The sequence below is a fragment of the Lemur catta genome, chromosome 3 (genome assembly GCF_020740605.2).
Source record: "Lemur catta isolate mLemCat1 chromosome 3, mLemCat1.pri, whole genome shotgun sequence".
Classification (NCBI taxonomy): Eukaryota; Metazoa; Chordata; class Mammalia; order Primates; family Lemuridae; genus Lemur; species Lemur catta.
In genome coordinates this window covers 113835469-113863016 of record NC_059130.1, presented here as the reverse complement: position 1 = coordinate 113863016, position 27548 = coordinate 113835469, and the positions used below count along the sequence as shown (strand labels likewise).

At 54.5% G+C, this 27548-nt stretch overlaps 1 protein-coding gene across 1 annotated transcript in view; it reads right to left on the bottom strand.

Annotated features, from left to right (window-relative positions):
• IFFO2 (intermediate filament family orphan 2) overlaps positions 1–19553 on the bottom strand; it is a 45148-nt gene extending 25595 nt beyond the window's left edge. The window contains exon 1 of the mRNA XM_045548569.1: positions 18892–19553. Within this exon, the coding sequence (XP_045404525.1) occupies positions 18892–19553 (662 nt within the window). The remainder of the gene's footprint in view (positions 1–18891) is intronic.
• Positions 19554–27548: the final 7995 nt, after the last annotated feature.

Below are 27548 nucleotides of genomic sequence, written 5' to 3'. Positions count from 1 at the left end.
TTTTAAAATTGTGGTAAAATAAACTTAACATAAAATTTACCATTTTAAGTGTATAGTTCAGTGACACTAAGAACATTCACGTTGTGTAACCATCATTACCATCCATCCCCAGAACTCTTCTCATCTTGCAAAACGGAAACTCTGTCCCCATTAAACAACTCACCACTGCCCCTTCCCCCAGCCCCTGGCAACCACCACTCTGCTCTCTGTCTCTGTGGACTTGACCACGCCAGGTACCTCGTATAAATGGACTCAGACAGTATATGCGAATGGTTTATTCCACTCAGCATACTGTCCTCAAGCTTCGTCCATGCTGCAGCATGTGTCATTGTTTCTTCTCCTGTATCTGTTTAATTTTAAGTGATGTCATGTATACCTAGTCAAAAAAAAAATCAAAGCCACTTACATTTTAAAAAGACAAAAACACCTGCTCATTTTCCCCTTGTTTTAAATTGCATGGGTGTTTTACAATGATTACACAAGAAATAGAAAAAAAACAGACAAGCCAAATTTAAAATTTTTAATTTTTTTTAATTTTTAATTTTTTTTTTTTTTTTTTTTTTTGAGACAGAGTCTCACTCTGTTGCCCAGGCTAGAGTGCTGTGGTGTCATCCTAGCTCACAGCAACCTCCAACTCCTGGGCTCAAGTGATCCTCCCGCCTCGGCCTCCCAAATAGCTTGGAATACAAGTGCGCACCAAGACACCTGGCTAATTTTTCTATTTTTAGTAGAGACGGGGTCTCACTCTTGCTCAGGCTGGTCTCATACTCCCAAGCTCAAGCGATGCTCCCGCCTCGGCCTCCCAGGATGCCAGGATTACCAGCGGGAGCCACCGCGCGCCGGCTGGTCTTCCCTTCTCAGCTCTTGCAAGATCAGTCCCCTTTCTGGATCACAGCTGCGATTCCAGTGCCCAGCACAGAGCCAGGTACACAGTACACACCAAATAAATGTTCCTTGGCTAAAAAGTGCCCATTGAATGGATCTCCAGGGCCTTCCCTAGGAGATCAAATCTAGCCAGTGCAGCACCGACTCACTGTGGCCTTGGACATAGCCTCCCTGGCGCCTCCATATCAGCCTCTGTCTCCCCAGACAACCTCCACTGTCCAGGCCAGCTCTGCTTCCCTCTTCCCTCCACCTCGGAGCCTGGGCCTACCTCACCTGGGACAGATGATGGGAAGGTCAGTGCCCATGCTCTCCATTCCCGGGATGCTGTCTCTTGTGCAGGCCTTGTCTTTTGCCAAGTCCCTAGAGACCCTGCAACCCCACCCCACCCCAGTGTCACGGCAGCTCTCAGCCTCCAGGGCGCCAACTCCTGCCCAAGGCCAGAGCCAGTAGGGAGCCTGGGAACCAAGTCTCTGGGTACCCAGGTCAAGAAGCAGGAGGCCTGGGGGGGGGGATCTGTGCCCAGGAGGGTGTGGGGGGCCCCACCCAGGGTTATGTTTACAGCTTTGAGAAAAACAGCAACTCCCAAGGCTATTTTGGAAACCTAATATGTACTTTGGGTCTCTCCATTGTTTATTCCAAGTAACTGAGCTGCCCCGAAGATTAACACGGCACGGTGAGTCTCAGCTCAGCGTAATCTCCCATCAGAGACTCTCCCAGCATCCTCCCCACCAAGGGCAGCCCTGGGGCCAAGTGGATTCCGGGTTTCCCGAATCATCTGCAGCTTGGCCAGGTGAGGAGCCAGCAGGCAAGCAGAGCCCACCAGATGGGGGTCACACACACCCCCAACCTAAGTTTAAAACAAGGCTCTGCAGCCCTGAGCCAAGTCCCCTCCCTAGGGCTCAGTCTCCTCACCTGTCAAATGGGTGAGAGTGACCCCACTGGATTAAGTGAGGATGGGCACGCAGAAACTGGCTCCACATGGGGTGCAAAAGCACAGAACAGGGATCCGAGGATGTCAGGGGGATGCTCAGAAGTCCAGGCCATTCACAAAGGAGAAGCCCGAAGCTCTGAGTGTGAAGTGTTGTGCCCAAGGTCCCTCACAGCCAGGCAGCGGCTGGCTCAGTGGGACTCCAGAGACACGTGCCGCTGGTGAGGGGAGGAGAACATTCCTGGGCAATCCCCAGGAGGAAGAAGGGAAGAGTGACAAGGACCCGGCAAACCAATTATTTGTGGGCTTGTGCAACTGAGGGTGGGTCGTGGCGAGGACCGCCTGTGTGTCGGTGCCATCATTGTCCTAACTGGCCAGGAAGGGGCAGGCTCCAGGCACAGCTGGGACAGGTAATTAGACTGCAACCACCCGGGCCAGGAGAGGGATTAGTGACTAAATACAGCTCAAGGGGACAGACTCATTATTTAATACCAGCCTCCTGTCTTCGTGGTGGGTCCTGGCATTCAACTTGATGTGAGCCAGTGGGGAGGGTGGAGGCAGGGCACAGGGCACCCCCAACAGACGCTCGTAAGAGTGCTCCTCCCACCTGTCCAGGGGACCAGGCGCTCCTCTTAGGGGAGAGAGACATCAGTCCCCTCGAGATGGGAGGGGAATGAAATGGAACAAAGTCTCCCAGAGATACTTTGGTGACAAGAAAGCCCCTGACAGAGCACCTTATGGGAACCTCTTATTTCCTTGTCCCCATTCTGGCAATGGGGAAACTGAGGCTCACCAGTGAGGTGAGGTGACTTGTCCAGGGTCATATAATGACAACAGTTAACATCATGAATTGTTAGTATGTGCTAGGCACTATTAAGTGATTTAATCTACACAACGACCTTGTGAGATAGATACTATTATTGTGCCCATTTGAAGATGAGGAAACTGAGGCCCAGGGAAGTGAAGCAACTTGCCCAAGGCCACAGAGCTCAGAAGTGGTCAGACTTGAGTCCACGCAGCCGTGGGTTCCAGAGCCCAAGCTCGTCACCACCAGACTTCCCTGCTCTGCTCGCCTGATGAAGTGGCAGGTGTTGGTCTGATCCCAAAGCCTGGGCTCGTGTCTCTGTGCCGGGTGGCCTCATATTGGAAGGGAGAAGGTCAAGGAGTATGTGCCTCAGTCTCCCAGGGATCAGAACGGACCCCAAGTTGCGTCATCCCCAAACTCCAAGAGTGAAGTGCTAAAGGCCCCACCTGGGCTGCCAGGCTGGGGCCGTGTGGCCCTACTGTGCAGCCCCTGGGGTCGGGCTCCCACTGGCCCGGCCCCAGCCCCTGTCGGAGATCCCTGGGGCCCTCAGGTGGACAGACAGTCCTGCACGGGGAGTCCCCCAAGCACTGCCCAGATGCCACCAGGTGCCCAGCCCAGGGGGAGGCCGAGGGTCACCAGCCCCAGCTATGCCAAAGGACCGGCCCCAGTACCACCTCTCTTCTCAACTCAAACCTGGCTGGGGAATCATTTCCCCCTCAGATTTGGGCCTCCAGCCACACAATTCTTGGCCTGGACTCAGCAAAAAGCCAAAAAGGAGATGATCCAAGACAGAGGGACAAGGAGGAGCCGTCCTGGGAAGGGGTAAGGCCATTTGCACCCATCCGCTGCCCCTTTCCCCAAAAATGATGTCGAACAGACCTGGGATGCATGCCCAACTCGGCCACTCCCCAGCTGGGGAGCTGGTAAAGGTGACTTTACCCCTCTGAGCCTCAGTTTCTTCATCTGTAAAATGGGTAACAACAGTATGTACCTTATTAGGTTGTGGGAATTCCACAAGACTGAATACCAAGTGCCTGCCATCGGTCTGCTCGTTAGTGAGCAGGCCCCACTTCTAGCTGCTGGGAAGGCCGTTACAGCATCGAGGGCCCCGGGCGTGGCTGCGATGTGCCATTCTCCCCTACGGAGGCCCTGCCCTCTGGGTGCCCTCTCTCCCACACTGGGACCGAGGCGCTGTCTGGTATCCAGAGTCTCCAAGTGCCCGGCACATAGTAGGCCCTCAACCAGTACTTACTAGATGAATGAGCCTGTGGGCCGGGCCATGCAGTGCAGCAGCCAGCAGAGCCTGCGTGCGAGTCCCACCCCGCCTACACTACTTGCTGTGTGACCCTGGGCCCGCCCTGCACATCTGGACCCATCTGCACAAGGAAGCCCCGACTGCCCCTGGGAGCTCAGACTCTCCCTCCTCCCACCTCGGGGAGACCCTAGAAGCCAGTGACCCAGGGCGGAGGGGAGAGTGGCCAGAGGACAGCCTGCCCGGTGGCAGATCCTTTTCCAGCTGCCCGGGCCTCCCAGGGCCAGACAGCCGGGTCCACGCCCACCCCAGCAAGCTCACAAAGGCAGCAGGAGGTCTCCTCCTGGTGACTTTGCCTCAGGACAGATGGGACACAGTGTGGTATCTGTCAGGCCAGATGGCCTGGTTGGCCCGAGGGGCCAGGACACCAGCTGGGAGTCCAGCCCTGGCAGGCAAAACTGCTTAACCTCTTCCTGCCCCAGCCACCGGAGCCAGTGTCCCCTCGGCAACTTAATCACTGACACGCACTCGGGCCTCCTCTCCTCTACCCGTGGAGGTGAGGGGCCTCCCTGGGGCCGAAAGGGAGGCTGTGCAGTGAGAGGGGACCACAGGGTGGTGGAACGGACGAGGTGCCATTGCTCGGCTCTGAGGGCAGCCCTGGACCGCGGGGAATCTGCCACCCCGGAGGGCCAGCGGGCAGGGGCACTGATTCCGGGCCGGGGAGCCCTGTGGAGCCACGTGGTGCTGGCTTCCCTGCTCCTGGGATACCTGGGGCAGGGACCACCAGGCCAGGGGGCCACCAGCCCCCTACACAAAGCACAGAAACAGCATCGCCCCGTGACGGTGAACACCCAGCCCCACCAGGCTGGCTGAATGGCTGTAGACATGTTGCTCAACCTCTCTGGGCCTCAGTTTCCCCACTAGGAAAGATGGGGCCGGGGGAGCCCCGAGCTCCAGAGCCACTTCCAGCTCAGAGGGCTCCATGAGTCCTGGAGAAGGACTGTGCCTCCTTCCCAAGAATTTGCAGGATCCTACAGGGACCGGCCAGATCCCTTCCGCACAGAGAGCGTGTCCCAACTCGCGTCTCTGAGTCAGGCCCAGGCTCTCTCAGGATGCTGAAGGAAGCAGGATTTTAGGCGGGAAGGGGGTGCGCTCCTGGGGTTTAGCAGGGAGTGGTGCTGCCTGGAGAACTACCGCGCAATTGGTGTCCACCCACTGTCCTACTCCAGAGAAGGCTAAACAAGGGGGGACTGCAGCAGTAGGGATTATGGCTAGAGACCAGGAAGCACTTCCCAATGGAAAAGGCCACAAGGACACCGAAGAGCATATCTTGGAGAAGGCTCTGGAATGCTCTTCCTAGGCGGTAAAATCTTTAAGCAGGATTTGCAATGATCCTAGCCCCAAGGTGAGAGAGGAAAAGGTGACCTCTGGAGACCCCCTGGGGACAACGAGCAGGTGTTCAGCTGGTAAAGTAGAGTCTCAGAGTCTCTGCCCTGGGGGGCTCGGCCAACCTGCTGTTCCAGACCAGCAAGGGTGTCCTCTCGGGGCAGAGTTCTGCAAGCTCAGCTCAGCCTGGGGCCTGCATACTGGTCCAGCAGCATCCCCGGTGTCTCTCAGAACAGAGACTGAGGACTCCAGAAAAGCCCAAGAACACATCAAAATAGCGGAGGAGGGAAGGCCTGGGTAAGGGGGCTGCCAGCCGGGAATTTGAGCCGTTTGTCAGCAATACAGAGAAGCCGGAACATGGGGCTGGAACCCACAGACCTGACCTTTAGTCCTAGCTCTGCCACCAGCCTGCTGTGCAACCTTGGGCAAGTCACTGCCCTCTCTGACAAAAGGTGGAGAGAAGTAAACAATCTCTAAGGACTCTGCCAGCTCTCATGTAACATTCACCTGGCAAACTCCCTGTTCATGCAGCGTCATCCCAAAGCCTGAGCACAGGGGCCCAGGAATAATAGTAGATGGACAGGTGGATGGGTGACAGAGGGATGATCACATGGGGCAATCCTGGAAAAGAGCAGAAGGTCCTAGGTGTCCCCTGGGACGACTCCTTATACCTGCCCACAAGGCCTCACTGGAATCACTTTCCACTGATACGGACCCTCCACCCTCCAATCCCCTTCTCTAACTTGCACACACATGTTCCCGTACACAGACATACACGCGACACAAACTCCAAGCACAGTGACCCAATTCTGAATCTCAAAAACAGAAATTAAAGCTCCGGATCCCCTAAAGCCATGAGGTTTTGCTCCAGCCTGACCCTAAGGTGTCTTGGCTTTTGGAAGTCCCCTCCCAACTGTGTGTCTGACATGAGACTCAGCGGTGGTGGGACCCAGTGGTGATCTTGGAAGCCAAAGAGACCCGAGCTCGCGTGCCAGCTCTGCCACTTTCCAGCTGTGACAAGGAACAAGTCATTTCCCCTGCCAAGACTCAGTTTTCTCATCTGTACAATGGGCGTGACCACAGCCATCTTTCTGGAGTGATCACAAGACAACATGTCCCTGAAGCTTTGCACCGCAATGGGCAGGCGGGATGCTCTTGGGCAATGGGAAAATGGGAATTACGGGATTATGAGACCCTGGATCCCTCTTGGAGGAGCTGAGGGCAAGCCAAGCCTCCCAGGGCTCTCTGTTTGGGCCCTGCCATCCCTTCCATCTTGTTTCCCATCTTGGGGGGTGATGTGCCTGGACTTAAACTGGGCAGAAGCTACAAAGCAGCCTTTGTTGCATAGACGACACCCTAAACCAGATGCCCTGACGTCAACCCTGGAAAAACAATGCCAGACCGGCCTTCAACGTCACCCCCCTGCCAAGGTCTGGGAGTGAGCGCTTCACCCACAAGGACTCGCAGAAGCCGTCCGTGAGAACCCAGAAGCTACGGAGGGCCAGAAGGCAGAGCATCTGCCTCGCTGTCTGCTGGGGCAGGGCAGGACTCGAACCCCTGTCTTCCAACTCCCATATTGCAGCCCCAGGAAGGCGGCCAGGAACATGAGGCCTGTTCCTCAGCCTGGCAGACTGGGCCCACAAGCGGGAAGTACCCCTGCTTCCCAATCCACACAGCAGGGAAGCTGAGACATTCCGTGATCCCCAGGGAGCCAGGAACAGGGCCAGACTCCCCATTCATGCCCATGCCCCATTGAGCCCTTCCAGAAGCCATAGGCACCAGACGACACCTTTGACCAGACGCAGCCTTGAAGGCCAGGTCTTGCCCTCCCAGTCACCCTGCGCTGACAGTCTGCTGGGAAGGAGAGGGGACGTGACCTCCTCCTCAATGGCCAGGCAGGCTGCTCCACTGGGAAGAGGAAGTGCCTGGAACACAAAAGGCCAGTCTGCAGTGGAAGGGGGAGGGAGTAGGCAGTTCTCACTGCATGGGGCCTGGGGGCTGGGGAGGGCCGGGCCAGGGCGCAAGGGACAGAGTGGTAACACCTAAGGCGCCAGAAGGCGCCAGCGCCACGCTTGGCTCACTGAATCCTCACTGCACCCTCATGAGCTAAGGTTGTCATCCCCATTTTCCAGATGAGAGAACTGAGGCTCAGAACAGGATGCAAACCCAGGGCTTTCTCACCCCAGGGAGCTCCCCGCCAAGCATAAGCCCAGACCACAGGCCAACAGGGAACACCAAGGAAGGGAAAGCAAAGCAATTTCTTGTTAATTCCTCCAAAATTTAATCGTGCCTTAAGGCTCAGAAAAGAACAACCTACCAGGTGGGGGTCCCCAGAACTTGGCATCGGGTTAATCCTGGCTCTGCCACTCGTAGTCTGCCACGCTCAGGCCTCCAGTTTCCCTAAGTCAGTTAAGTCCTGACGTTTTCGATGCTAGTATTTTCTTTAAAGGCAAGTGTAAAACCAATTGCAATACCAAGACTTTCCATACAAAGATATGAACAAACCCAAAAGTACTATTTGTCAGGCCACACTCCCCAGACGCTCTGGAATCATGGTCCTTGTGGGGAATGGAGAATCGGCTTTTATGGTTCACCCAACTCCAACATTCTAGGCAAAGTTCTCAAAGCTTCCAGCTCTAAGGCTTACCCCACAGCTGGGGGATGGGCCAGCTTCCCTGGGCCAGGCTATCAACAGCCCTGTTGGTCTCGCCATCCCTTTTTATACAAGGGGAAACTGAGGCACAGAGGAACGACACAGCCAAGCCCATGGCTGGTAGTTGGGGACGGTAGTTCAGTCAGCACCCAAGACCCCCAAACCAGGGAAGTGCCTTTTGTTATAAGGAGACAAACCCCGTGGGCAACCTCGGATGTCTCTTTTGCAGGCTGAGAAAGCCTTGTCCACAGCACCAAGGACCTGGATGTCTGGCACCTCTGGCAGAGGCTTCTTCACTCCAAGTGCTCCAGCCTTGGGGAGTTTTTAAAACCCCTCCTGAAAGCACCAGCCTCAGACAGGGACAGGCCATGGGTGACAGAGCTGGCCACAAGGAGCAGGGGCTCAAAACAAGAAAGAGGAAAGAGGGGGAGGAGAGAGGAGAAAAGAGAGCAAGACAGACAACGAGAGCCAAGAAGGCCACGAGGAGGGAGGAGGACGAGACGGGAAGGAGAGAGTGCAGGACAGGCCAAGTTCTGGCTGTGCCAGACTCGAGCCTGAGCATGACGGGGTAGGCTCCAGACTGCACCCCGCGTGGCAGCCTCACCTCCAGGCCTTTGCACAAGCTGTTCTCTCCACCTGGATCACCCTTCCTCCTTCTCTGCCACTCTTACTGGGCCTTCCAAATACAACCCAGGTGATGTTTCCTCCAGGAAGCCTTCCTTGACTAGCCCTAAACTGGCTCAGGTGCCTTCCAGAGTCCTTGGGTTTTAGGCACCCAAGGGTCTCATCAGCATCCCACCCAGAGCTCCAAGGCTCTCTGGTCCTGACTTTTCAACAAGCTTCCCCTAAAGCTAATTCCACTACCACCCCCCAAGATGGCCTTCTGCCCACAGTGGGCCAGGAGCAAAACAGCGGTGCCAATGGGCCCTGGGAAGAAGTACCGACCCTGCCCAGAGAGGAGCCTGTCTGCCAGGGAATGTCACAAGGTCCACTTAGACCAGCAGCTCTTCTCCTCCCCCAAGACGGCAAACAGGCGGCAGCAAGCCAAGAACCATCTTAAATAACCCAAGTAATAAAAGTGGCCAATTAAGAGGGTGGAAAGCAACGTGTTCACTGCGGGGGCCTCTCTCCGTGGAGCAGCAGGCGAGCAGGGGGCCGTGTGAACCTGCACATCCCGAAGTCAGAGAATGCAGGCTGGACGCGCTGAGCAAGCATCTCCGAGACAGCACAGAGACAGCACCCCCAGCACAGCCACGTGGAGGGGCTCTGCCAGGGCCAAGGCCTGAATGCCACTTAATTCCGCCCAGCTCTTCTCTCCAGAACCCCCAGCCCCATTTAAGATCACCACGGCAGCACATCGCTTTCTCACACTATCGGTGCATTGTGACTACCCCATTTTCCAGATAAGGCAACAGAGGCTCAGAGAGGCAACACGACTCCCCCAAGGTCTTGGGGCTGATAAGCAGTGGAAATGCCCCACAGCTTCCTCTCTTCCCAGCTTCCCAGTTCCGCACTAACGCTCTGCTCTGAGCTGTCCAATTCAGCAGGTTTCTGTCCAGCCTCCCATCCCAGCCTGCCTCGGGATCCCGGGGAGGCGTGAATACAAGGGCAAGGGGGGAACAGGCATTTCACGGAGCTTCGGGATGCATGGGAAGTTAGAGAAGAAACAGCAGTGTGGGTAGAGCCCAGGGCTTCCAAGGATTTAGTCCCCACAGGCACAGCACTCACCAGTTTGCAAAGTGCTTCCACAGGCATCACTTCCGCTGGTCTTCCCAGCAGCTTCAGGAGGTCAGATCTATCACCCCCATTGCACAGAAGTGAAAAGCAAGGCTCAGAGCAGGAGTGCTGCCTGCAATGGGCATGCCCCTTTCTGGGTGCAGCACAGACAGACGTTGGATCTGGAGTCTGACTTCCCTGCTGTCCTGGCCCAGTTCCCTCAATGTCCCTGTGGCTCAGCATCTCTACAATGGGCTAACAATCGTCCCCACCTCACTGGGTCACCAGGAGCATCCATGAATTAAATGTTTGTAAACTGCTTTGAATGGAGCCTGGCAAAGAGTTAAATGCTGCATAAAGGCCGGGCGCGGTGGCTCACGCCTGCAATCCTAGCACTCTGGGAGGCCGAGGCGGGTGGATCGCTCGAGGTCAGGAGTTCGAGACCAGCCTGAGCAAAAGCGAGACCCCGTCTCTACTAAAAATAGAAAGAAATTATATGGACAACTAAAAATATATGTACAAAAAATTAGCTGGGCATGGTGGCGCATGCCTGTAGTCCCAGCTACTCGGGAGGCTGAGGCAGGAGGATCACTTGAGCCCAGGAGTTTGAGGTTGCTGTGAGCTAGGCTGACACCATGGCACTCACTCTAGCCCGGGCAACAGAGCGAGACTCTGTCTCAAAAAAAATAAATAAATGCTGCACAAATATTTGTTGAACAAATTAATTAATGAATGAATGTTTATTGTGCTCCTAATATGCACAGGCACCGTTCAAGAAGGCACTTGTCACATGCTGTTGTCACATGATATTCTCACAGGGCATGACACATTTGCCTGTGTCCCCAGACTCTGAGCTCCTGAGGCCAGGGGCTAGGTCTGCCTCCCCTGGTGCCCAGCCCGGGGCCTGGCACGCGGAGGGTGCTCAGCCACCGTCACGAAAACAGCAGGACGGTGGCTTCTCAGACATCTGCACACAGCAGTCTCATCTTCCCCAACCAGAGACTCGAAATGACTGTAGCAAGTTCCCCGTGCCCTGGCCAAGTTCACAGCACTGACTAAAAGCAAAAGTTAGGGAGACTCCAGCCCCGGGCGGAGGCCAGCTTCCAAACTGCCACCAGAACCCCAGTGTTCCCTCCTGCTGGTTATCAGCAGATGGGAACCTATGGTCACTGCCCTGGGGACACTTAGGGGTCAGGCAGGATAAAAGGCGCAGTAATTTAGAGTCTGAGACCCACTGGCCGGGGCTTTGCTATGTGACTTGAGGCCAAATGACTTCTCTGTATGCCTCAGTTTCCATCTTGCTGAGCTGCCACGGGGCTTTAATGAGATCACGTGGAAAGCACTGAGTGGTAACTCCCTGTTCCCCGTCCCTCCCCCTGCCAGCCTGCCAGCTTAGGAGTGTCACCCTCTGTGGCTGACCTGGAGCTCCCCTGCCAACCCAGGGCCCGGCCCCCATCAGGGCCTTCTCCAAAGAGCAGGGGGGCTGGACGGGCCTGCTACGGTGGCCCCGGAGCCTCATGTGCCTGCCACTGCCAGTGATTCATTTGCTTCTCAAGAAATAATTACCGTAAAGTGACAGCAGGGAGTCTTCCCAGCACAGCAGCCGCCTCCTGTTCTGCCACCTGCTGCGGCAATATTGTGACAGGCGCTGGGGAGACCTCGCACCTCGGCCTGCCTCCTCACCCTGGGTCAGCCTTCGCCAACCTTCAGGGGACACGGGACAAGGCCACCTCCTGGGAGGAGCACTGACCTTGGGGTCTGGAGACCCAGGCTGTTCTCACTGCAAGATCTGGGACAGACGTCTTCACCTCTCAGAACCTCTTGTTTGTAAAATGAGCTTAATCAATTCCTACCTCTTGGAGTTGCTCTCACAATTACCACGTATTTAAAGAAGTCATCACGGAGCCTCGCATGAAGCAGGTGCTCTGTAAATGGCAGCATTAAGCCATACTGACTGATTCTTAAACCCTTTTTGAAAATGCTTTCCTACTCCATTATTGCAATTGATTTTTATCTCAACCCTGGGAAGCAGAACTCATAAAAAACCTTACCCCCATTTTACAGAGCAACACACTGAGGTGCAAGAGATTAAATGGCATGTGCAGAATCCAGACTGTTCCATCAAAGTTACAGAGAGGACACAGACTTCACAGGGTGCTGGGTGAGCCCACCTTCCCACTGTCCCCATTCCCAGGTGGGCAGAGCAAAGCTCAGACCACGTCACAGGCCAAGACAAGGACCTGGGCGCCACAGGGCCACAGACCCTTGAGAGAACCAGAGGCATTTGCCAGGTTTACTTTTGGGTGACAACTACCCTCTCCTGTACTAGGACTAGAATGAGAAACCACATCCTGCCCAGGAAGCCAGGTGCCCAGTGCCCCGTGGGTGGAAGGGCACTCCTCTGGTGGGCAGGCGGCGGCATGAACCTTCCGCGGAGCCTCCCATCTGGCCTGGAACCCCCTGAGCACCTCAAGCCTGGCATTGCCCAGAAGCTGCACAACCCACAGAGCCTGCCAGCTAAGGGCACGGCCCACCCTCTCCCAGCCCCCAGCTTGGTTCTCGACCTCTGCCCACCTCACGGGGCCAGTGCGGCTCACCCTCCACAGGACACCCACCCTCCACCCTGTGAAATCCTCCCACGTAACTCTTTTGAAACTTCACTGTTTACGTATACCATGCTGTAGCCGGTGAGCCCGTTTACACCTCCCACAACCTCAGGATGAAGAGCTCAGCATCCCCATTTTACAGATGAGGAAACTGAGGCTATGAGGGGCAGTGACTAGCCCAAGCTCACTCAGCTTTTAAATCTTGCACTGGGGCCCCAGCCCCTGGTACCAGGCTCGGGGGATCATTCAACGTTTTTGAACCGATGTCTTGGGACTGGAGCCTGAGTCCGCTGACTCCAAGTATAGACCCTTCCCTCCACTAGTAGCCAAATCCCTGGATGTGGTCTGTGTCACCTGTCTTATGTCCCCAACCCCCTGGAGGCCTATGAATGAGCACACAGCAGGCAGACACAGAGGCTTCTCCCTCACTGCACGAATATTTACTCAGTGTGGACTCTGGCCCGGCCCTGGTGGGGCTCTGCCCGCAGGAGAGGAACACAGACCCTTAGCCGGCCCCCCGCAGAGCTTCCAGTCGCTGGGGGAGCAGACACATCCCCGGCAGTTACCAGTTACGATTCAAGGTGTGAGGGGCTGTGATGCGGGAGGCAGTGGGTGCTCAGGAGTGCCTGGTGGAAGAAGTCAGGGAACAGCAACACATCTCCAATCCTGGGCAAGGGGACAGCGGGGCTGCATCCTTCCCTGTCCCCAGCCTTCAGCCATCCACAACGTAGGAAATAAATAGCCAGCCGGGCTTCACCTCCCCGATGGGATCAAAAGCCAGGACTGCAAATGCAAAGCCCACAGCTTCCGGTATCACTGATAACACAGCACGGTTTAAATCAATGCTCCTGGAAGTCAATGCATCTCGCTGCGGCAAAGGGAGTGTTCAAATTCCGGGTCTACCCGTCTGTGTCCTTCAAATACCGGCACGTACAGGGATGCGGGGCACAGGCGGGAGAGCGAGCCTGGGTGTGTGTGCATGTGCATGAGTGTGAGAGTGTGTGTTAGTGAGTGTGCACACTCACTGGGGGGACCCAAGGGCCCTGCATCCGGTCTGTGCGCCCAGGCAAAGCCCCGCCCCGCATTCCTCCGAGAAGGAATCTTCAGCGTCAGCTGTCTCCCCGCTTCCTTTTCTTTTCTGGGACCTCATTCCCCTCCCTCCAGCTTTTAAGGCTCTGAGAATCTCTCCCAAATTTGTCCCCAGTGAGAATGCCAACCCGGCCAAGGGACTCTGTAACATAGTTCTCTAGTGAACCAAAGAGCTAGAAGGGGGGCAGGGGGTGCGTGTTTCTTTTAAAGGAAGTTGGGAGAAAGGGCTGGGGGTGGCGAGAGATTTCCGGAGGCACAAATCAACTGCTAAGAGTAGATCAAACATCCTTCTTAGATGCCGGACAAAGAAGCAGCCCTTTTCCCTCCGCCCCCAACACCATCTCTGGCGCCTTCCATGGGACTGAGAGCGGCGACGTGTCCTGAAATGGATTTGTTGGGTAGTCCAGGGCTGAGCCGAGAAAGCCTCATAAAATAAGGGAACAGAATTTGCCAGAGGAAGGAGGTGGGCTGGGGTGGGGACATACCGGAGCCTCCCAAGCCCCAGGTGTCCTAACACAGGCGCTCACATGTTCCTTACCAACCCCTGGGAGAGCAACAATATTATCCCTCTTTTACAAAAGAGGACACGGGGGCTCAGCTCAGAGAGGCCAAGCAACTTGCCCATGGTCACACAGATAGTGGCAGAGCTGGAATTGGAAACTTTTTTCTACCATCTACCCAGGCTTCCCCACTGGAAAATCAGAAATAAAGAATCTACATCAGTGGCAGCTTCAGAAATAATGAAAGCGTCAATGGACATGTAAGGGGACAAAGCCCTCTGACATCTTTCTGGGGTCTTCCGGCTTTGGGGCATTAAGGGGCCAGAACCCACCTGCTTGAGGGCCTCCCTGGGGCATGATGGGAAAAGGCAGGGGACATGCAGCTGACCCACCCACTGTCCCTTTTTGGAGACCTCCATTCCGGCTGACAGCCCAGCCCCTTCCGGCTCACAGTCAGAAATAGCTGTGACAAAAGTCCCTCCCATCCCAGAAAGCAGCTTTTTAAAAATTGCTTTAAACAGACACACAAGAGGTAGAGGGGACTCTGCCAAGCCCCGACTGCAGGCAGATGATGTGGGCATCACGTCGGCTCTGAACGGCAGCGGAAGTTCTGCCCAGGCCTTGTGTGTCGGCCCCCTCTGGGCCTTGGTTTCCCCATCTCAAAAATGAAAGTTCTCAGTTTCTTTCTTTCTCTCTCTCTCTTTCTTTCTATTTCTCTCTCTTTCCTTCTCTCTCTCTCTCTCTCTAACAGCAGAACCCTGTTTTCAAAGTGAATCAGCCTCATACTATCAATCTGGGAGTCAGACAGGCATGGAGCTCTGTGGTTGACGTGGGTCAAATCCCAGGTGCTCACCTCCCACTGTCCCCAGAATAGTCACCCTAAGGCACCCTGCTATGGACTCCAGGGCTCTCAAGAGCTCACTTGAAAACCACCAGGCTAAATGATCATGGTGGTATCTCTGGGCTTTCAAACCACCCTCCAATCCCCTCAGGCACCAGGGGTGCATACACTCAGCAATCTGCATGGGGAGGGGACAAAGCCAGCCAGCTCCAAATCCCACTGGGCTTGGGGAGGCCAGGAGGGCTGCAGGGGCACCCAGACTCCCAAAAGAGTCTCCCTGTCCAAAAGGCAGCTGGGCCAGCACCACCAGTGCCAGGCAACTTCTTCTACCAGCCATGGCAACTCTGCCCCCAGCTGCCAAGCCAGAGGGACCTTTTTTTGACAACCTCAAAGCTTTCCTGCTTCCTCCTGGAGCCAATGAAGAGAGAGGAAACTTGAAACTCCCCATGCCTGGAGCCTGGACCCTAGTCATCTGAGGCAGAGGCAGGACAGGGAGGGAAATGCCCAGAACAAAGAAAGGCTACAATAACACACTGTCATTTCAGGAGGCAGAAAGATCAGTCATGACCCAGGCCCCTTCCAGTCACAGACCTAAAGTATAGAGCAAGCTGAAGGGAATCACCTAAAGGAACCCCCGCATGTAAAGGTGGTTCTGAGGACCTGAGGCCCAGAGAGGGCAGAAGTTGGCTGGAGGTCACACAGCACCTAGTAGAGTCCAGGTCTCTTGGATGCTGACTTGTTTCGTTCTGATAGATTGAGCAAGAACCTCCCAGGGGAAAGCCCCCAGCTTGCAAAGTCAGAACAGGATATTTTGGTGGCACTGGGTGGTGACAGAGTAGAGATGTTTGTTTTGGTTTCCAAATCAACGCTTGACAACCTCGTCCTTGATACAGTTTCAGCGACCTGGTTGCCCACGCGGTAAAGACCTGGTTGGGCCAAGGGGAAACCAAAGCAGTGGTGCCCAGGGCCAGGATCCAGGCACCCCAGGCCAGGGGCTCTGGTTTGGGTTGGTGTTTGTAAAGCAAGTTTTGTGTATCACTGAAGGCACATGAGATGATGTTAGGCAGTACACAGGTGACGTTTTAAATTTAAAATATATTGAATACATAGGTGAATGGATAAACAAGATGTGGTCTATCCATACAGTGGAATATTATACAGCAATAAAAAGGGATACCCTATGGATACATGCTACAACAGGGATGAACCTCAAAAACACTAAGTCAAAGAAGCCAGACACAAAAGACTATCTATTGTATGATTCTATTTATATGAAATGTCCAGAAAGGGCAAATTTATAGAGACAGAGAGCAGATCATTGATTACCTGGGCTGGAGTGTGCATGGGAATTTTCTGCAAATGGGCAGAAAGAATCTTTTTGGGGGTGACACAAGTGGTCTAAAACTAGATTGTGATGATGATTACACAACTCTGAACTTACTAAAAATCTTTTACTTCTACACTTAAAATGGGTGGCTTTTGTGATGTGCAAACCGTACATTCATAAAGTTAAAATATTTTATCTAAGTAATAGTACAGGTAGTACTTGGATACGGCCACAGATCCCGGAGGTAGAGCCCAAAAAGCCTACAGCTTGAAGAACACCGAGCTACACATCACAGGCTGCCCTTTGGAGAAGCAAGTGGGGGTCTCCGGAGCTGCAAGTTCTTCCGGGTGAACCAGAGGAAGCTCTGCAAGCTTTCCTCTCCTGGCCGGGCTCCTTCTATCCATCACTGCTTGGGGTTCCATGATAGACGCCCCAGGAGGATTGAAAACAAACACTTCCGTCTCGTCCCTCAGACCGTGACTCCCCTTAGGGGCAGAGGATCAGAGGCGGGCTGGCCACTCAAACCCAGATTTATAGATTGTCAAGGCTGGAAAGACCCTTTGAGATCATCTAGCCTAGTGATTTTTAAATTTTTGTTAATGTTGAGCGAATGTCCACTCTCCTCCCAAAAGAAAACTTTTACAAGAAACCCAAATATACTTATTATATTTGAGGTTCTTGTAAATGAACAAGTTGGCCTGTTAGTGGATACAATGAATTAATACTAAAGAATTTAAAAGTGAATGAGCACATTTTCATCACTATATTAACTAACATCTTAATGTGCTTTTACATGATAATTTTTATTAAACATTCAAGAAACTTCTAAAGCATCTCTAGGAAGCCTGGGGCTTCAAGGAGCACAATTCTAGCCCACCCACTTTACTTTACAGATAGGGAAACTGAGGCCCAGGAAACGGAGTATGCTTGCTTTGGAAAAATTCAGTGTGAGTCTTGAATCAACTTCAGAAAAGATGAGTCTTTCCAATTTACCAAAAAGTGGAGGAAGAGAAGGTGTGCAAGACCCCAGAAGGGCAAGAAGAGAGTCACCCGCGCTCCACCTGTCTCAGCAGTGCCATCTCATTCCAGGCCAGCGCCAGAAGCTGACATCACACCCCACACCCTGGGTGCAACTTGAATAGAGCATTGCTCAATGCCAACCCATCTCCTCTATAACTGGGCACGGTTTTTCCATCTACTTAGTGGCCAGGTCCAAAAAGCACACACGCAATAAAACAAACACAACACAAGCCTGAGGCATGACGACACTATCAACAGTAGCAGACAGGAGGGCCCGGCCCATCCCTCCCAGTTTCATCATCGAAAGCAAGTGCCTGTTTCCCCAGCCCACCCCAGCGAGGCTGACCATGAGGGACAGAGAGGTGGCCTCCCTGTGGCAAGGCACTGGGCCACTCTCAACTCCTCAAGAGAGAAAGGTACCCCAGGAGAGAAGCTCATCTCCCAGTAGAGTGTAAGACCTATCCCCAGAAAGCCAGACTCTGCATGAGAGAGACTGGACACTCCAGGCATGCCTACTCCCTGCCAGTTTGACAAAGCGCCTATCAATTTTAACAACATCAATGTGATTACTTTATACCTTCCAAAAAGCACCACTGTCCTACTCTCCCCTCGAGCACCTATGGGCAGATTTTATTATTCCCATTTCTCTGATGAGCAAACAACCTTCTGAGTGGTTCGACAATCTCACTGGCAGGCGATAGAGCAGGAATTTGAATCCTACCCAGTTGCTAGCCTGCCCAGGAGGGGAGAATAAGGAAGGAGACCCATGCCCAGCTCTCTGGGCAGACCTTTAGAGATAGAAGGAAAGGTCCTTCTCAACCCATCCTCCAAGCCCTGGAGTTCAGAGCCACAGCTCCAAAAGCAGAGTGGCCCATGCCTGGGACAGCAGCAGTGAGGGCCAGAGGGCCCCTCCCCCACCCTAGCTTGAGATGTAACACAGACCCCCTCCTCTTATCGGAAGGCAGACAGTACTGTCTGCCAGGCTGCAGGCAGGAAGCAATGACAGTTTCCCAGCTGGGGAATCTGGGCTGGGCAGTCACTCTGCCTCCAGCTCTAGCCAGAGACGGTGGTCTCAACAGATTTTCTTCTCCTGGGGGCCCTTAGGGATGAGTTTTTGGGGGCTCAATAAACCAGGAGACTTGGGGAATAGGGAGAAGAGGGACGAAGAGAGGCATTTTTAAAAGGTTGTGGCCAGTGTGATGTGGTTCTTGTTATCCATTCCAGTGAGCTGGACCTTACAGAGCTGGAGCAAGACTGCTGACCGTGGCCCTAGGGGGCAGGGACAGATCCAGCCACTTTCAAATACCTGATCTCCTTTAATTCAAGGAATAAAAAGGCAGTGTGTTGGCTAAGAGTATTTTTCTTTTTACCCATTGGGGGAGGGAAGCCTATCTCCTACATCCTTGGGAAAATACCTAGGCTGGGAGACAGACTAGCCAGGGGTGGTTAAAACCACTAGTTCGAATTCAGGTTTCACCACTCATTAGCCAAGCCACCTTAGGCAAGTCACTCCGTGCTTCTGCACCTCAGTTTCCTCATCTGCAAAATGGGGTAAGCCTATCCTACACTGCATCGTGTGAGGATTAAAGTGAGACCACATGAAACACAGATGGTTATTAAGTCACCTAGAAAACAATGTGCTTGACCGATGACGGCGCCGAGGGCGCTGAGGTGTCCCCCACCGTCTCAGCGCCCGCCCCCATTCTTGGATCTAGAGATAACTGAGTCTTCCTAGCGTGCGTACGCGCTCTGCAAACACAGCTTCCAGCCCACCCGCCAGGACCAGCTGCCCGCCCGGGACCCTTCCGCACGCACATGCCGCGGCTGCGGGGACCTGGCTTGCCCAGTCCGGGAGCGGCAGGGGGAGGGGCGGCTCCACTCACCTCCGCTTGTACTCGTCGCGCTCGCGCTTCACCTTGGCCAGCACGTTGTAGAGCGCGCGGATCTCGGGCGTGATGGTGTCGATCTGAACGCCCACGCCGTCGGGGTGCACCCACGACACGCCGGGGCCCTGCACGGTCTCCACGCCGCCGCCGCCGGTGCGCCGCACCTGCGTGTAGCTCCAGATGGTCCCGGGCAGGCGGCCGTAGTGCTGCAGGTGCGGGCCGCCGCCGGGGGGCAGGCCGCCCAGGGCCACGGCGTTGGCGTTCACGCCGGCCGCCGCGCCGCCGCCGCTGCAGTGCCCGGTGCCGGGCGCGGGCGGCCGCAGAAGCTCAGGCCCGGTCTGCACGGCCTGCTCGCGGGAGAAGGTCTTGTAGCGCAGCCGCCGCTCGCGCTCGCTCTGCTGCTGCTCCAGCTGCTTCTCCAGCAGCCGGTTGCGCCGCTCCAGCTCGTGCACCTTGGCCAGGAAGCAGCGGAAGCGCACGTTGAGCCCCTTCAGGAGGTGGATGTTGGAGCCCAGGTCGTCCCGCAGCGCCGCCGTCACCGGCGACGGACCCGGCCCGGCCCCGCCGCCGCCACCGCCTCCGCCGGGGCAGCCCCCGCCGCCGCCCGGCGGGCAGCCGAAGGCCAAGGCCATCTCCCCGAACAGCAGCGAGTTCACCATGCGCCGGCTGCGCGGCTCCGGGCCCCGGGCCCGTGGCTCCAGGTGCGGCTCCAGCTCCGGGCAGGGCTCCCGGCGCGGCCGGGCCAGGGTGGGCGCGGGCTCCAGCGCGGCCGGCCGGGCGGTTCCAGATGCGCGCCAGATGCGGCCTCCGCAGCGACGGCGGGCGGGACTCCCCCCGGATGTGGGCGCCGCGGCGAGGGATTGGGGATCGGCCGCTCCCCGGGACACGATGGAGGCCGCGGTGGCTGCACGAGGCTAGCGAGGGTCGCGGGTCCCACCGCCGGCGCTGTCAGAGACGCTGTGGATGGGCCGCGGCAGCCGCACGCAGAGGACTCTCGGCCGGCACTGCCCCCTCTGCGGCGGGCCCCGCCCACTGCAGACCTTAGCCCCGCCCCTGATCTAGTCCCGCCCATCCCTCCTCCCTCTGCGGCGCTCCACGAGCCCGAGGCTCCGCCCCCAAAAGCCTGCAGCGCCGGGCCACGCCTACATGGCCATGGCTCCGCCCACTCCGGGCTCGCCCGGCTCTCTCCGCCTCGTAGACCGGCGGCTGCAGCTCTGGCTGGGCTCAGCTCCACGGCTGGACCACGCCCTCTCCCGCGGCTGGTCCCGCCTCCCCGCCGGGCTCTGAGTCTCCGCCCGGGAACATGGACCGCAGAGCTGCACCAGAGACCTGGTTAGCTGGAGCCGCCGCAGAGCCAGCCCGGCCCCTTAAAGGGGCGGCGGCCTCGGCCACGCTCGCTTCCCCCTTCAGGACGCGCCTGTCCACGTCGTCTGCTGAGGGGGCTCCGCATGTCTGTCCTCTCCACCCCAGCTCCCCCAGCCCCACGTTCCCACAGACGCGGCCTAGAAGGGCTGGGGAATCACGGCGTCCGAAGGTGCAGCGGCACCCCCACCCCCACGCCAGCCCGGTGGCCTAGATCGACCTTCCCGGGATCCGGCAGCGTTTCCGCCGGCACGTCCCCACGCGGCGGACCCGGGGTGGACTCCTCGGACTCTTGCCCCTCCTCCAGCGACGGGCCTTGTCTGCCCGAGATCGGCCTGGGCACTGCCGGGTCCGCTGGTCCCCAGACCTACGGGGACGCTGGGCCGCGGGGGGGGGCGGGGGGGGGCAATCAAATGCCCTCCTGGAGTGACATCCGCAAGCTCGGCCTGGGCCTGGCCTGCTCTGGGCTGCTGCGGCTCCCCAGCCCTGACTGACCCTCCCCGCCACCGCACACCCACACGCAGAGGCGCGGCTGCCCCAGAGCCGAGGGTCCATCTCACTGAACGCTGAGCGGGCAGCATGGGGGCGGAACCGGTTCCGAGGACTGAGCCAACCCAAGGACCCACTCATTCATTTATTCATTCATTCAAATACTTTTTCACACCTACCACCCTAAAGGCCAAGTTATCCAGTCTCCTGGTGTCTCCTGAACCAATTTGCAAATAGTAGTGTCTGTCAGGCTTCATACTTAGTTATTGTCCCCATTTTACAGAGGTTCCCGAGACCTGAGAAGCCACGACGACTCCAAAGCCCACGCTCAACCGGCCTTCCACCCTGCTGGCCTCTCCTCCATTTCCGCATTTGATCCTTGCAAACCACAAACCTCACGGGGGAAGTGACCCCCACCTTTCAACGCCTGTGGCTTGCATTGTGTGCACTTAACCAGATCTGTGGCATGTTCTGGATTCTTCCGGCTGCATATTTTGAATTGCAATTTAATTTTTGTCTTGCTATTAACTTTTGTGTTTGTTTTGTCTCTTTGTAAGCTTGAGGGCAGGTACCCAGTCTTATAGGGACAATGCCTTGGTATTCTTGCTGACAAAAGGGACACAAAGGAGACAGGAGCTTGTTCTAGGGTGATGCTGTGGCTGTCATGTTAGTCTGCTGTGTTTTTGATTCTGCCACAAAAGCAGACCCTCCCCATATTTCCTGCCCTCAACCCCAGCTCCTTGCTCACTACCAAAATGGACTCACCTTTTACAATACCCAGATCGGAAACTCTCTGTCTTGAAACCTTTCCCGGCTTAGCCCAATCCAATCTGGTCACTGCTCTTTGTTCTCTCATCCCTTGATGATTTTCTTGTTTATCTAACCTAAAGAAGCAGAACACCTTTGCCTTGAAGTAGGGATTCCCAGACCCCCAAGAGGACTAAGGATAGAATTCTGGGGCTTCTATGACATTGGGATGGATAAAAGTTATATCTTTATTTTTACTAATTTCTGTATGGTTTTTAGCATTTCCTTTCATTGTGAATGTAGGCAGCAAGTAGAAGCCCCATGATTTTGTCACTAGTAGAAATCCCAGGTATGTTCATATCACACTACAGTTACTGTAAATATCTCAAGATAACATGTAACCTACCGGAACTCTGAAATTAAGGTCATATTAGACCCACAACCAAATCGTATTTAGTATATTAATAAAGAAGCACATATGTTACCATATCACAAATTTCTTTTGTTAATACTTTGACATCTGCATTTTAGTAAAATTGTTTTCATTGTAATCCTAATACATTTTTAAAAAATTGTTCTGAGAAGGGTCCCCAGGCTTCACCAGATGCCCGAGGGGACCCATGGAACAGAAGGGGTTAAGAACATCTGGAGAATGACTCTCTGCAACCTCTTCCTGGAAGGATCTGTCTTGCCAACAAAGTTGCCCTGGAGAGGGGGTATGAAACCCTGTCCCGGGCACTAGAGAGGTCCAGACATCCCATGCTCATTTACTGAGCATGTGCTTCAGCACAGATCCTGCACTACACACAGGAAGGGGCTTCAGGGGGTCTGGGGAGATGATGAAGATGACCAAAAAAACCAACCTGAGACGCGGAGTGAGGGAGTGTGGAGCAGGGAAGCCTGGCCCGGAGGAGATCATTGAGCAGAGACCAGAGATCTAAGGGAATTGGCAGCAGTGGGAAAGGGTTTACAGCAGAGCTGTAGAAACATGATTCATACAAAGAAAATGTCTAGAAAACAGTCCTGTGGCCACATAGGAGCAAAAGTGAAATGCCATGTGTCTTGCTCATTGCAGGTAAGATGAGAGGGCAGTTTAACCTAATGGTCTTCCAGCTCGAATGGCCAACTGTCCCAATTTGCCCAGGACCGAGGGGAGGTTTCTCCTGATGCAGGACTTTCAATGCTAAAACCTGGAAAGTCCCAAGCAAACCAGAACGAGTTGGTGACCCTACTTCCAGCCCATGTCCATCTGGAGACTTCTGAGGCCAGAAGTCCTGGCTACCAATGTCAGCCAGCCCAAATGCAGCGAGCATTATGCTCCCTTTTTAGGGATGAAAGAACTGAGTAAAGCCCAGAGAGAGGTAGGGACTAGCCCAGGTCACCGGATAATTGGTGACAAAGCCTGGTCTAGAATTCTGGTCCCACTCCCTGTCTAATGGTGGATCCTACCCCTAACCGGACAATGAATTCAGTGGCCCCTTCCCCTCAGCCCCGGATACCCTTTGGGTTGGCTCCCCCATTCAAGATCCAAATGGGGCAAAATATGGGTCCTCATCAGGTGGGGAGGTCATTCCAACAGACAAAGGGACATCATGGGGGGCACATCATCCTCCATCCACTGGACAAGGATGGGTTTTTTAACAAGGCACCTCCCCAGGGCCCTCAAAGTCACAGTGGTATGTCTAACCTGCCTGGATAAGAGTTGGGCCTTTGAGACAAGAGACTGGCTGAGGCTTATATCTCTGCTCCAGTGTGTAACTTGGAGAGTCACTTCGCCTCTCTGAGGCTCCACTTCCTCATCAGGGAAATGGGCACAGCTTCACCCATGAGGCCTTTTCTACACCCCCGCCTCATCTCTTACAGTCACCCTGCCTGCCCGGTCAATGTGCCAAACGTGGCAGGTTCCCAATGAGTAGTTGCTGAATGAATGAATAAAAAATTAAGGAATGAATGAACAAATGACTTTCATTCTTCCCACCACCTCCTGCCCAGCCATTTCACCTGGTAACTGCTCCTCAGCCTTCAGGTCCCAGCCTCACACACAGAACCTGCTCTGCTTTCCCAAAACGAGCCAGGTCCGGGTTGAGGCCCCATCAGCACTGTGCACCCTGCAGGAGCCCCAGGTACACTCTCTTGTCATTGCTGGCTTTCTCGTCTGCACCTCCCTCCCTCTGACCTCAGGCTTCCAACACTCACTAGACCTCGCTCTCCATTCCTCTACCACTGGAACCTGTGTCCTGGCTTGGTACCCAGCACATGATAGGTGCTCAGCAAAGATGAGTCCAGGTAAACCAAGGAATGAGCTGTTAGTACTGGAGAAATTCCAGTAAAGTGCATAAGGGGTGCTCAGTAAATGTTATATTTGCAAATTTTAATTACATTTCTTTATTTTACAACTTTACTGAAGGATACTTTACATATCATATAATTCATCTACTTCAATGGTTTTTAGTAAATTTACCAAATTGTGCGACCATCACTATAAATCAGTTTTAGAGTATTTCATCTCTCCCAAGAAGATCTTGTGCCCAGTTACTGTTAATCCCTATCCCCACTCTGCCCCCGACAACTGCTAATCTACTGTCTGTCTCCATCAATCTGCCTTTTCTAGATATATCCTATAAACAAAATCCTGCAATATGTGACCTCGTGTGTCTTTCTTTCACTGAGCATAATGTTTTTGAGGTTCATCCATACTGTAGCTTATACCAGTAGTTCATTCTTTTTTATTTACAATCTCTTTTTAAATTTTAATAGTCTGAATTTTTCCTTAGCCTATTTCGTTTTCTGTACTTAGTTCCTCATCCAGAAATAGGACTACTATGAATATCTACCTCATAGGGTGGTTGTGTTAAATGAGTTCACACATGGAAAGTCAGCATGTTTGATAAATGCTCAATAAATGTTAACTATTATCATCATCATTTTTTCACTTTTTTGTTTAAGCAAATGTGGAAAGCCCATCAATGCATAACGAAACAGCAAAAAAACACAAGCATCTCCCACCATCCCATAGCCCGTGGCCCTCTCTGCTGCCAACGTTCAGTCCTGCCACGCAGAATAAACTGCTCCCCCAACCCGCACCCCCATCCCCACCCCCAGGCTGCAGTTTCTAGAACATTCCCGTCAGGTTTCTTCATGGTGAAATGGAACAGAACACAGTAAAACATGACGGCACAGAGGAAAGGGGAGTGGCAGCGAGTGCACATGATGCTGCAGGTGAAAATTAATCCCTTAAGCAGGCAAATTCTTGAGCTGTACCATCTCTCCTCCCAAAAAACAATAATGACAACAACAGCAAAAAAAAAAAAAGCTTGGCAGAAAGAGTGACTCTTGCTCATTTGGGCGGCAGTGGCACGTTGCCGGGCCTCATCCTCCCTGGGCACCTCCGGGCCTACAGGCGGCTTAAGCTGCTTGTCGACTCAACAATTATACTGGGTGGGTTTGTCTTCCTCGAAAAGGGCGTGGACTTCGCCAAAGTCAGGGGCGCCAGGGTGTCCCACTGGCTTCCCTGACAGTGCTGGTCTCGGTCGGCAGCCTTGGGGGAGCCCCGGTTGCTCCTTCCCGGGGAGGAGGCCTTGTGAAGGCCAGCACCTCGTTCTTGCTGTGGGGTGGTGTGGTTAGGCACAGGGGACCCCCTGCCAGGCTCCATCAATTATGCATCAGGTGACCTTGGGCAAGTCACTCAATCTGTCGGTGTCTCAGTTTCCCCTCTGTAAAATGGGATGGCAGTAGTTCACGGGGTTGCTGTGGGGATCAAACAAGTCCCTGGGTGTGAAGCACTTGGAACAGTGTCTGGCGTGTATCAAGCATTAGCTGTCCTGAGCCAACATCCCTCGAACCCCTAGTATGTGCCAGGCACTGTTCTAGGAGGTGGTTTGAGCTCCGTGTGACAGAAAATCAAGGCTGGGGGTGGCAGGGGCCTATTCAGGGCCACACCAGATCATTCTATGGGGAGCCAGGGGTTTGGCGTGGGGCCCTTGCTTTCCAGCCTCATTCCCTGATTCCCATATGACAGGGAATCGCCACCCTGACTCTCTCACTAAAACTCCATACGTTAAGAAGACCTTACAATTGGGGAAACTGAGGCTCACAGGGGCAAAAGGGCACAGAATTCATGGCACAGCTGAGCTTCGAATCCAACTTTGAATTTCAAGGCCAGTCCCTCCTGTTCTGGTTGTAGTTCCTTCCGCAACAACTCAAAGGTACAACGCTCAAACATCGTCTGGAGGAGTGAGCTGCTGAAACGATTTCTGCCAACCTATTCCACGGTGTTAGCAGAAACCTTCATGAGTGGAAAGAGGCGTAGAGAAGAGAGGGACTGGGACAGCATCCAATGAGCCCAGAGCCAGGACGAGAAGCACTCGTGCCCCTGGGCCTTTGCACAAACTGGCTCCTCCTCCAGGACACGGTCCCCCCTCCTCACTGGCTAGCTCTCACTCGTCCTTCAGATCTTAGCTTTGGTGGCACTTCTCCTTCGTTTGTTGTCGTGTTTTGACTTTGTGTAAAGTGCACAAGCATTGTGCATACAGCTCTATGAATTTCTGCAGATGCTCACCCGATGTACCCACCAGGTCCTCTCCCACACACCAGAAGGCACCCCCTGGCTCCCTTTCAGTCGAGAGCTCCCAAACGGAACCAGGCGCTGACTTCGCTCACCCTGGATTCCTTTCGAGACTTTTCTAGAACTTCATTAAATGGAATCGTAGAACTTGTTTTTGGCTTCTTTTGCTCAACCTTATGTGTAGGAGATTCACCCCCTAGTTGAGTAGAGCAGTGTTTTCCTCCTTTTCTTTGTTATGTAGTGTCATGTGCTGTGAGCATTTCACAGTTTGCTTATCCTTTCTTCTGCAGATGGACGTTGGGTTCTTTCTTAGTTTGGGGCCGTTGGGAGTAAAGCTGCTATAAACCTTCTCGTATATGTCTTTTATACTTGTTCCTCTCGGGTAGAGCCCTCGGGGTGAGACTACTGTGCCATGGGGAACGTGTGTGTTTAGCATCATCGCGTACTGCCAGACAGTCCTCCCAGCTGGCCATACGATTCTGCCTCCCCATCTGCAGTGTGTGAGAGTTCTGATTGCTCCACATCCTGGCTAACATTTAGTGCAGCCAGTCCCTTTTATTTTGGACTTTCTGGTGAGTGTGAGGGCAGCACTTCCTCCTAGAAGCCTCCGCACACCCCCTAAATCAGGGTAGGGTCCTCCCGTCCTTCTCCATTAGAGCATTCCGTTCTCTGTGGCACTTCTACCAGGTCACTGTCCCCCTCGTCTCAGGAAGGGAGGCTGCCTTGAGGGAGAGGAGGACACCACCTGCCTGAACCACAGCTCCCTCCAGAAGGAGAAGCCAGACCCTGTCACCCCAGCCCCTAGCTGGGCACCCCCCTCCAGACACCCCCTGGCCCACAGCCAGAAGTCCCGCCCCAAGGATGCTCTCTCTTTGACGGGCTCTCGTTAATTTAAAGCCCAGTGCTTAATGAGATGGCTCCTCCTGGGTGTGTGATACTGGGCCTCTCTCTGAGCCTCAGTTTCCATATCTGTAAAATAGGAACGATACCTCCGCCCCGTAGGGTTTTGGAGAGGGCTAAATGAAATGCCATGCAAGTCCTGGAAGAGTGCCTGGCGGGGGAAGGGCTGCGTAGGGCGGCCCTGGGAGGCCGCTCTAGAGCCCGCAGCCCTCTCAGGGGAGATGACCTCTCGGGCCTCATTCTTACCGTCACTGGAAGGCTTTACCAAGTGCCGGTGGCATGAATTGCCACATCCATCTCTGCCCAAAGAGACGGATCCCCGACCTCAGGAACCAGCGCGTCCCGAGCGCCTTGTCCCTGCTCCGCACGCAGCATCTCAGCCATCCTCGCCCGACCCTGCTCGGGTCACGTCCAGCAGCGATGTTTGTGGAGCCCTTTAGGACATGCCGGGCACCGTACTGCGTGCCTCACCGCATCCTTCCGTTCTATCCTAACCTCGTCAATTGGAGGGAGGATCATCACTCCCATTTTATGCCTAGGGAAACTGAGGCTTGGAGAGGAGTAGGTCACCGAGGGGAGATTCTTTCCTCCA